Source organism: Canis lupus, chromosome 5 (genome assembly GCF_011100685.1).
Source record: "Canis lupus familiaris isolate Mischka breed German Shepherd chromosome 5, alternate assembly UU_Cfam_GSD_1.0, whole genome shotgun sequence".
NCBI lineage: Eukaryota > Metazoa > Chordata > Mammalia > Carnivora > Canidae > Canis > Canis lupus.
The window spans coordinates 69,985,823-69,996,541 of NC_049226.1; the positions used below are offsets into that span (position 1 = coordinate 69,985,823).

Sequence of the window (10,719 nt, forward strand, 5' to 3'; positions counted from 1 at the left end):
TGTATAAAAGTACTCTAGGCAACAAAGCTATGCAGCTAACATTAACCCACAGTTGTAAATGCTTTGAGAGCTCACCCAGTGCACCCAGAGTCCCCTGTAGGGTACAAGAAGTTATTGTGACATTCTGATGATACGCATATTGCAGGTGAGCAACACTGTGGGAGTGACAGTGCCCAGAGCATCACTGTACTCCAAGGGTACTGATGCTCTTGGTATAACACTGCGTACAGTGCACTGGGGCCTACCTATTATCCAGCACTCCCAGAGCCCCTTAACTGCAATGTTTTGGGTGTACCAACGCTCTGGTGTACCTACATCAGTTTTACTCAGAGCTGCAATGCATCACTTCTCTGGGTGTAACTATTACTATGGAATAATGATCTGGGGGTCCTAGCGTTCTGGGTAGCCCTAGTCACCCAGTGGCACAGTAATGACAGTGGTAATGTTCTCAGGATGGAAGTGCGGTCCCCTTGATCGTGTTCTTCCAAAGCAAGCCTCAATTCATTTCATTCATAGTGATCAAAAGAGGCTTGTCCCTTCCTTTTCAAGGAGCCTATCACTAAAAACTTGACTGCATCAATTTGATTAAGCCTCAAAATTTGTGAAAGCAGAAGTTCCCAACACAAATGGCTATGAGGCAAGTGAGTAAAAATAAATGAGTTACAATTGGCTAGATGAGTAGTAGGGACTGGCAGGGACTGTGGCAAATTACAGAGGCATGTCTTTCCTAAAAGGTGGCAGTAGGAACTCTGCTCTAGTAAACTGTGGCCAAGTGGGAATGAAGCTCTAGGATTGCCTTACCTTCTGATATTTTCAGAAATGCAAGAAATCTGGATTTTTTTTTTTAATTTATAATTTCCCACTTTTCAAAAGATTTGGCCAAACAAGATACATCCATGAGCTACATTTGGCCTATGGCTTCGACTTCTCAACCTTTGCCCAGAAGCCAGAGTTGCAGACCTGGGATGGATGAGCATTAGCATCATGAAGCAGATATCTCGAGCTTCAGCCTGCTAAACCAACGGGTGACCCGTTCACCAACATGAGCCCTGGCTGTGTTTCAAGTTTGAAATGGCATTTCTTTTCCTCTCTAGCCTGCTCTTACCTATTTCTCTCAATGGAAAAAAGAAATTGCATTCTACCCTAACCCTAGCATAAAGCCACTACTTAGTGCCTAATGAAGGGGATCCTATAGTCCAGCCCATCATCATTTGCCCCATCTGCTGAGGGATATGGAGTTAAGCCTGGGATCCCTAAGTAGCTACAGAGGAGACAGGCTGCAGGGGATTGTATTGGCAGCATCCTTCAGGAGGGTCAGATTCTCTCAGGCATGTGGGCACCTTGCCCACAGCTAAGTGGAAACAATGCCAAAACCACTGGTCACTTGATTTGATTCTGCCCAACTGATTATTGTAATTAGATGACAGACATATTTCCCTCTCCTTTTCAACTGGTGCTGGAGGGTGAGCAAATCTGGCCCATGAGTCATTCTTCTGGGTAGTTACCTAATGGGGAAGATTATCTCCTTTCACAGCCGAGCTATGCCTGCCTTTTGGCTGCCTAAAGAGTAAAACCAGGTCCAAACAAAATCAAATGCCAGGAAATTTCAAAACTTCCCCATATTTCATGTGGCATTGTCTACAAAGGTCTTTCAACTGTTCCCTGCACTTATACTCAGAGGGACTACAGAGTTGTAGAATTAAACAGAACAGAAGCAAGTATAATAGGGAATAAAGGAGGAAAGAGACTCTCCCATGCAAAATGGCAGGACTTCTCATTGGGGGAGCTTGTAGCAAATAATTGGGAATAAGGAGAATAGTTGGGTTTAGATGGAGCTACTATACTGAAGTTCTTTAAAATATATAAGCTGTGGATTCAGAATTTTGTAATACTGTGAATGGAGCCCTCTTCTGGAGAAATTTTTCAACAGGTATTAAAACAAGATCAAAACACACAGAGATGGACATACACAGCCACAAAGAAATAGGAACTACTATGGCTGTATAGATGATATGACTGTCATTGAATCCATAGTTTCATTCCACCTCACAGAAACTACCTGGACTCCCCAGGCACCTTTCTTTTTGGAAAGAGGGAAAGAAAGAAGAATATTCGCAAGAACCTAGCTGTACTTTTACCTAAACAGTGAACTTCAAACTGAGATTCAGTGCACACATGCAAATGCTGATACTTTTACATACTGCAGTTACTGGGTACATTGGTTTGCCGGGCAATTCCACTATAACACATAGGAGATACTTCTAGAAGGAAATAGATTTTATTTAATGGAAAACCCAAGGGCTAAAGATAGAAAAGGAGAGAAGGGAGGGAGGCAGAGCAGAAGAGATTAGCTAAGATGACTGTTGGGCTTTTAATATAGACTGTGGCATTACATAAACTCCAGATCACATATTCAGCCTCGCAGTTTATTAAGTCTCTTTGGGGACTTGCTAAAAAAAATTGTTCAGACATGTGAACTGTACCACTCCAATTCTTTTCACGACTTAGGTCTCTGTTTCCCCAGTGCTTTTGAAATCTTATGGGTTGTCACATGTTGAGGTCATCCCAGGGCAGGGGGTGCTCTCTGCCACTCCCACAGTCTTTTCTCCTAATCAGAAAGGTTCTGCAAATAAACTCTGCCCTTAACATAGAATATATGATATTCCAGGGGTACTGAAAGACACTGGTTCTTATTTAAAATCCTGAAAATCAACATTCTGTGTCCAAGAAAGAACTCCCCATTTTAAATCAACATCTCAGAATTCTGTGGAACATTTTTGGTCACTCCCAAGCGACCGCTCTCCAAACCTGAACCACTCCCTAAAATTCTAATTCTTGGGGGATTACTCATTCATTGTTAGGACTTTTAGCTAGTTGTAAGTGATACCCAAACAGCGGCTGGGGTGGAAGTAGGGGGGGCCGGATCATACTTACAGTGTAATTTCTATGTCAGGGCTCCCTTAATCTGTTCCACATTCATTATTTATCATAGTTAAATGCCAGAGGCCACTTCTGGGACAGCTTTTCCCAAAACACCCCAGGGGAGAAGAGAGGTGACTGTTCCTTGACTTTGCCAGCTTCCAGCCATTGTTGCTTAGAATTCCTCTTCCCCCTTTCAAAATGCCTAAAACAGCAACCAGCCAATAAACGTACAGGGATTGATGGCTTCCAAAGCCAGACCCAGAGTATTATAACTGCAGTGGAAAAACACATACATGCTTGCCTGAACACCGCTTAGGACCAAGTGACTAATTTGCTTTATTACATTGTTTTTCCCTTCCTTCTGTTTTCTCTCTACTTCAAGAAAGTTTTGTTTTTTGCTTGTTGACTCAAAGGCTCCAAGACTTTCCCCACTTTTCACCGTGGCACACAGAGTTGTGCACTTGAACCTCTTACCAATTAAGTGAATTGCACCAAAATGATTTCTCTGCAAGGTGCTGTTGCAACCAGGATATCAATTAGCGCCCTAATGTGGACTTTTGCTTTGATTATGCATAACAATCTTAGAGAGAAATAAGCCTCGGAGAGCGAGCCGGCAATTCAATTCACGGTAAAACCTCTACTTCCCCATGCTAAGGAACCCAGTGAGCTGACAGCCTTCAGACCCACCTGTGCCATCTGGGCCCAGCAAGAGGAGACACACCAGTTGCTTTGCAAAAGGTATCATGTGAGAAGCCCCTAGTGCACAGGGATTGCTGGGTGCTGCCATGTGGCCTGTCTCTCAAGGGGAGGCAATAACTCCGGGCAAGCCCTGGAATCCTAACTGAGGTCCAAGCATGCTGAGAGAGGAAAGGACTGTAAAGTCTCGGGGAAAGGCTGTGGTAAGTGCTCGCAGACACTAACAGTTACCAGTATGCCAGGCCTCATGGTAAATGCATTACCTAGGACATCCTGTTGAATGCAATTAATCTGCCTGGCAATCCCAGGGAGGTGACAAGATTATTTTACAGTGGAGAATCAGAAAGCTCAGATTTACTAAACAACTTGCCCAGGGTGGCACCACCAGCATATGGCAGAGAGGATCTGTCTGAATCAGAGGCATATTCTGATCCACTCTGTTAAACGGGGATATATATACATACATGCAGCCTCAGGGACAGCCAGAGTCCAGAAAGTATGGGAAACTGGTTCACGGACAGACGGAGGATTTGTGGCAGGACTTATGGTTACCGGGACCCCAAGAGAGTCAGCCAGCAAAGCCCTGGTATTAGAGGAATACAACTGGGCAGTCCTGAATGGGGGCTGTGTATCCAGGGAAGGGGGAAATCATACGTGGGGGAGGGGGCTCAGCAGCCAGGCACCTTACTCTGCCCCCAGGCACTGGCATCCACCCACTAGCCCCCACTTTTTACATACATCATTTCCATGGTCACTCCATTCCTGGGACACTGGCCCATTTCCAAAGTCTAACCCCAGCATCGATCCAGCAGTGGCCTCCCTTAGAAGGCTGCACTGCATCCCCACATCCCAGACAGCCCTTGCCTGGGATCCTAGCTGCATCACCCCCTCCCCCTTACCCACACACTCACACGCGGTGCCTTTCCCCCGGGACCCAGGGGTCCTGGCCAGGAACTCAACGCCCGTTCCTAGCACCCAAAGGCTCTCCCTGTCTCCTTTCCTCCTCTGTGCCTGGCTCTGCCTTGATCTTACGCACCCACTTGTAGCCTGCCCGCTCACCGGGAGTCCCAGAGGCTTCACCGGAGGCCTGGGGGACTGGGTCACGTTGCTCTCAGAAACCACAGGCCCCAAGAGCAGGGCTGGGCGTGCCCCTCGGCTGCCAGCACCTCCGGTCTGGCCTTCTCGGAGTGCTGCTTTCCTGCACACAAACTTCCCGAGATCTTGGAGGTGCGGAGGTGGTGGCCTGAGAACCGGTCTCCGTCGCACCACCCCCAGCCTCGCCCGGGTCAGCGGCCCCCCGGCGCCGCGGCGCTGCGCGGGTTAACAGGCAGCTGCAGCCCTGGTGGGCAAGGCTTGAACTTTTCTCTGCGCTCCGCGCCGCCCGGGAAGACAGCGGTGGCGGCAGTTGGGGCTCCGAGCCGGAGCTCCAGCTGGCTGGACAAAGGGGGCGCAGGGGGCTGGGGCCTGCGTCCCGGCGGGAGGAGGGCGACGCGCTCGGGGCCCGAGGTCCGGAGGAAGCGAACCCCGAGGCGGGCGCGGCCGGAGCAGGCGCCCCTGAGCGACAGCAGCAGCCGGGCTGCAGCACTGGCGGCGGGAGGCGCCTTCCGAGCCCGGGCGCCCCGGGAAGGCGGTGATGCCAGGCCGGCCTCCCCAGCCCCGCAGCCCGCGATCCCCACCGCAGCGGCGCTGCCCCGGCTCCGCGCTGCGCGGGGGGAAACCGGGACTCCTCGGAGTCGCCTCCGACCGAGTCTTTCTCCAATGCATGAGCCTCCAAGGAGGCAATCAAAGTTACCCCACTTGATGTAGGCGAGAATGTCGCCCCTGCTTGCAAAAAAAAGGGGACTGGGGAGCTCTCTTCTCCTCCCCGAACGTGCACACACACACACACACACACACACACACACACAGAGGCGAATCCGAGTGGGAAACCAGCCTCCCCCCCCCCCCCCCCCCCGGGATCTCTGGGGCTGGGAATGACCTCCCTTCAAGCCCCAGGCTTTCTTCGCCGCCGCGCCCCAGAGTCCCCCGACCCCCGAGAGCCCCCTCTCCCTGCCCGCGCCACGCGACGCGAACACAGAAACGGGGCGCAGGGTGCGCCCCGCAGCCCCTCTTCCCTACCTGGGACAGGAGAACGCACAGAAGGAGCGGAGTTCTCGGCTGCATTTTGCCCGACTAGAAGCGCCCGGCGGCGTTTTCATTCATGCACTTGGCTGCACTGAGCATATTTTCCGTGGGAGCCAGGCTTTGAGGAGAGGCTGTGCCTCACCAGCCAGCCAACTTCCCAAATAGATCAGCGGCAGCATCACGAAAGCATTGGGTAGAGGCTGATGACCAGGACCAATGGCTTTACAAGACAGATTCCTTCATAAAGCTCCCTCGTTTTGCATGGCAGATACAGGGCGAGCACCTCGCACAGAGCGAGTCCCTCGGAGGAGGCAGCCCGTTTGCTTTTTTGGGCTGTTGGGGCCCAGCCTCACAAATCACGCTGGGCAACGCCAGCCGATTCCACTTTTGCAGAGAATGGAATTGCACCGGGGACTGGAGAACACTTCCAGCCCAGTGCAAAAAAAGATTCTCTTTATTAAAATGTTAATAAGATCCACTTTAATTCCAATAAATCAAATAAAATGACCCCAGCAGTTCCAGCCCTTTCCACGCCTGGAAAGACTTGGCAGTGGATTTTTTTTTCTTTTTCTTTCTTTCTTTCTTTCTTCCTTTTTTTCTCCCCCCTAATGTGGCCCAAGTCATGATGGTGTTTGGTGTTTCCTAGCCATCTCACAAATCACCAAGACGACAGATCAATTCTCGCTTGCGGAAAAAAAAAATCCATCAAGGGGCAATAGATTTTATTAACTGCTCAGGTGAGAGTCTGACTGGCCGCCTACTCCACAAATGTGCATCTGGCACCAAATTTGGAGCCATGATTTAAGGAAGCTTTTTTTTTTTTTTCTATATGGATGTGATTTTTCAAAAATTCCTACCTATTCCCAGGGACTGAGAATAGTCATAGCTGCTGATCAAGGGGTTTTATAAGTGGGGTGTTATGGGAATGAGGGCAAGAGGGATATAGAGATCTAGAGATCTACCTTTCCCAGGAGGAATTGAAGAATATGCAGTAAAGATCTCACTTTGTCATTTCCATGCAGCCTCCTTCTATTTAAGGTATTTTAAAATAAAGGACATTTGTGCAACAGAATTGATGCAACCAAACTAAAAAAATCGAGGCTAGGAGAAAAAAATTCCAAAAACTGAAATGTAAAACTAAACTCTAATATATTTGCTCTGATTTGGATCTGAGCTTCCTGGTGGCCAAAGCAATAAGAGAAACATGTAAATCTTATAGTTCTTATTATAGAAAAATGTAGACAAGTACCTACTGGTGAAATTACCCCCTGGAGCTGAATACTGAAATACACATATTACATGACATCCAATATAGCGGGATACTAAGCAATGGATCATGCTTGAGATCCAGTGGGTAGAGCTGTATTCCTGGCATCTGGCACAGGGCCTAGAACATGGAGACAGTCATTAGTGTGTGCTAAATAGAGATCTAGACCTAACTAATCAAAGTGGCAGAGGGTGGGGTGGCACAATCTGGAGCCACATTGCCTAAGCTTAACCCCCTTCTCTCTCACTGACAAGTTACTCAGACTCTCCACACCTATGTTTGTCCACTAGTTAAATGAAAATAGAAATCATACAGAACTTATAAGGCTGTGATGAGGAGTAAGTGACAAAATAAGCACTCAATAAATGTAAACTGATACACTTTTTAAAATGCCTTCATTGCCAGCAGTTGAGTCCCAAGGTCACCTCACATGGCCCCAAGGTCATGGATGAAGTTGCAACACCATCTGACCTCCTGGCTACATTAGCCCTCTCACTGGCCCAAAAGATGACAATGTTAGCCAAACAGCCTCCAAAAAAACCCAAGGAAGCTGGAAGTTGTGCTTCTTCTGGTCTCTTCAACTGTCCCCTGTCCTCTTGCCTAATAGATACTGGCCCTGAGCCTTTGAGAGGGGTAGTCATGGTGTTTGATAGATATGACTGTCCTCGCTTGGAACTCATGTGTGTGGAGATTATACCCATGCTGCCTACCAATAAGAGTAAAAGGGGTATTTTGGAATCAGGCAGGCTTCAAATCAAGGTATCCTGAAAGACCCTGGTTTTTCTCCATTCCACAGCAGGAGCCATCTTGTCAGTCAGGGACCAGCTGAGCTAAGCCCTTGGATTCAGCAGACAAAGGCAGACAGAGGACAGCTGGGGATGTGATAAACCACTACAAGGGATAAAGATGGCAGAAATCATCCAGCCATGTTTCCTCAAGCAGCCAGTTGGTTGGAGAAGCAGTCCTTAGGATAGGGTGTGCAAGGCCGCACTAGTCCAAAGTACAAAACGGCATTATCAATTTTATAGTTTGGCAGACCCTTTCTGCAGTCTCCATCCCATCATCCTTACTACTGCTCGCCACATAGGTCCAGTTTCTCCCTTCCTGGCACGTGCAGGGTTGTACTTGCCAGCCCCCTTGTGGTCAGCATGGGGCTGTGTGACTAGTTATAGCCAATAAGCTGTGAGCAAAAGTGACAGGTGTCACTTCAAGACTGGAGTATTTAATCATCAGGGTGAGACAGGTTAGTTTCCCTAGAATAGGGGCTAAGATGGAAATTTGTGCAGGTGGCTTACTCAGAAGTGTTCTCAGGAGCAACAACCACAAGAGGAAGGGAAACAAGATTGGCAGGGAAGAAGATTGCAGTGGCAGTAGAGGCCTCAGCCAATCCCAGGGGAGCTCTGAGGCTAAAGAGGCTTTTCTTTCAGAGACAACTCTAACAGAGTTGGGAGCTATGCCTTTGTGCCCTTAGTAGACCTGTTGTGGGCTGTTAATCACCTCATGTGAGGCATCTTGGTTGGTTCAGCCAAGGGCAATATTCCAATCTGACCTCATATCTTCATTATCTACATATAAAATGAATGCATTGACCCACAACAGGTAACTGGAAGCTGTGACTCCCACACTGCCGATGACCACGTGCATCTGATGGTACCAGTGAAGGTAGGTGTAGATTTGCAAAAATCTGCTAACTCTGTCTCCAGCCACTGTCTGTACAGGCATTCGCCAAGGTCCTGGGGTTTTGTCCAGAGTTATTCTACTGGCAGGCAGAGTGGCTCCAGTCAACCACTCCTGAGTCCAAGTGAGCAATCCCAAAGGGTCACTCCATCCCTTCCTACCTGGCCCCATAGCTTGGATTTTAAGATTTGTCTGCAAAGTGAAACTTAGATTGGGATCTCCAGACTCTACTTACATTGGGCAAGTTGCATTTACTCCCCAAGGCTCAATTTATTCATCGAGAAAATGAGAATGCTAATATATCTCTCCAAGGGTTGTTGTAAAAATGGCTGCTACTTTTCTCCCTCAATCCTTTACTCCCCTCTACTCTCAGAGAATGTGCATTTCACCAAACATGATATATCAGGTTTTGTTCAACAAAGACAAGAGAAAAATCATTTCACTCCCATGATAAAAGGCCTCTAAAGAAGAAATCCATTTTTGTTTGTTTTGCATTGTTTTCCCTTCAACTCCCTAATGGGAGTCTTTTGGCTGATGGATGGATTGATGATGGCAAGTGAGCACTGAAGCTAGAAACCATCCCCTAATAACCCTTGCTTTACCTCCCTTCACTCCAGGCCCCCACCAAGCTTTTGCCCAGAACCTGGGTCTGCCTTTGGACACATTCCATGTTCATACTCCTTTCCCAGGCACATCAGCCTGGCTCTGGGGCTGATGAAATCATCAGCAACATTCAACAGCTATATCCTGAGGTGGCCAAGGATTGAGGCTGTTGCCTGTCATTGACATGGATGAAGACACCATTTCTACCTGTGTGAAGGTGGTCATGTGCATGTGGGCAGTGGTTGGGTATTATGTGTACAAGCGTATGGATGTGTGCACATAGTGAGCAGTTACCAGCCGTATTTTCCAGCAAAGATAATTTACTCAAATGTTGGTACCCTTTAAATGTGCAGTTGTAATGAGCCATTTGTACAGAACAGTGAGCAACCAGGTAGATGTCCTCATGAGACACAAGAGTTATCGGGTATGCCAGGAGCCCTTGATGATTGAGACATCCTAGAACAGTGAGAAGGGGAGCCCACATTGTACAGCATTAGGTACATAGCATAATGCTGAAGCTATGCCCCTCCCAATGGGATAGCCTATTAAAAACACCTGAGATTATGACAATACACTGTCCCACAATACCTGGTCACCCAAAATTAGCATCCTTGATTGTTCTTGAGCCATGAACTTGTTTTGTTTCATAGCCCTTTATGTTGCTTAATCTTATACTGTAAGTGGTCACTTGCATTATTGCTCCATTCTTCATTCCAACCTGCATCTATACATTTTACTCATTTAGGTTTGGCCATATGAACTTGATGTGGTCAATGGAATAAAGCAGAAGTGATGAGTTGGCAGTTATAAACTCAAGCCCCAAGAGGCCCTGTGGGTTTCAGCTTGCTCTCACTAGGGCCTTCAAAAGAACATTCGTGGGTGAGTTCATTGGTTGTAGGAGGAGAGACCAGCACCCACATGAACCCAGAGGTGGTCAGATAAGCCCAGCATAGCCCCATTCAGATCATCTGACCTATAGGTATGGGAACTAAAAATGAATAATTGCTCTAAACTGGGAGGTGGTTTGTTATATAGCAAAAGCTAACCAATAATTACATTTGTTCGTCTTATTGTCTGCCTATCTCTCCAAAATGTAAGTCCCATGTCTCTCTGCTTCTGTGTGCTCAGCTTCTAGGACATTAGTATACAGTAGGTGCCCAAATGACTTTTGCTGAGAAGATAAATTAAGTGGCTTCTATACTGACAAATGTGTGATGCTGATGTGAAACCTGCCCCCTACATATACTGCCCTACCTGAGATACTTCTTAATGGTGACAGTTCAATCCTCCAACACAGAAAGTGTCCTATGACCATGACAGTTTCCAATCCCATGTGGCCATCTAATTCATCCTACAATAAGGCAAGGTCTTCTTATGATAGTCTAGGCCAGAGTTAGACAAAGGAAGGACCATTCCACAAAGGCTAGTGT

At 47.6% G+C, this 10,719-nt stretch overlaps 1 protein-coding gene across 2 annotated transcripts in view; it reads right to left on the reverse strand.

The window, feature by feature from the left end:
• Positions 1-6,074, reverse strand: part of CDH13 (cadherin 13) — a 1,002,781-nt gene extending 996,707 nt beyond the window's left edge. The window contains exon 1 of one of the 2 annotated variants that reach the window (XM_038538175.1): positions 5,737-6,062. In XM_038538175.1, coding sequence (XP_038394103.1) covers positions 5,737-5,781 — 45 coding nt within the window. In that variant the 5' untranslated portion in view covers positions 5,782-6,062. Of the gene's footprint in view, positions 1-5,736 lie in introns of both variants that reach the window. The other variant, XM_038538177.1, reaches the window with a different exon arrangement.
• Between the last annotated feature and the right edge of the window lie 4,645 nt (positions 6,075-10,719).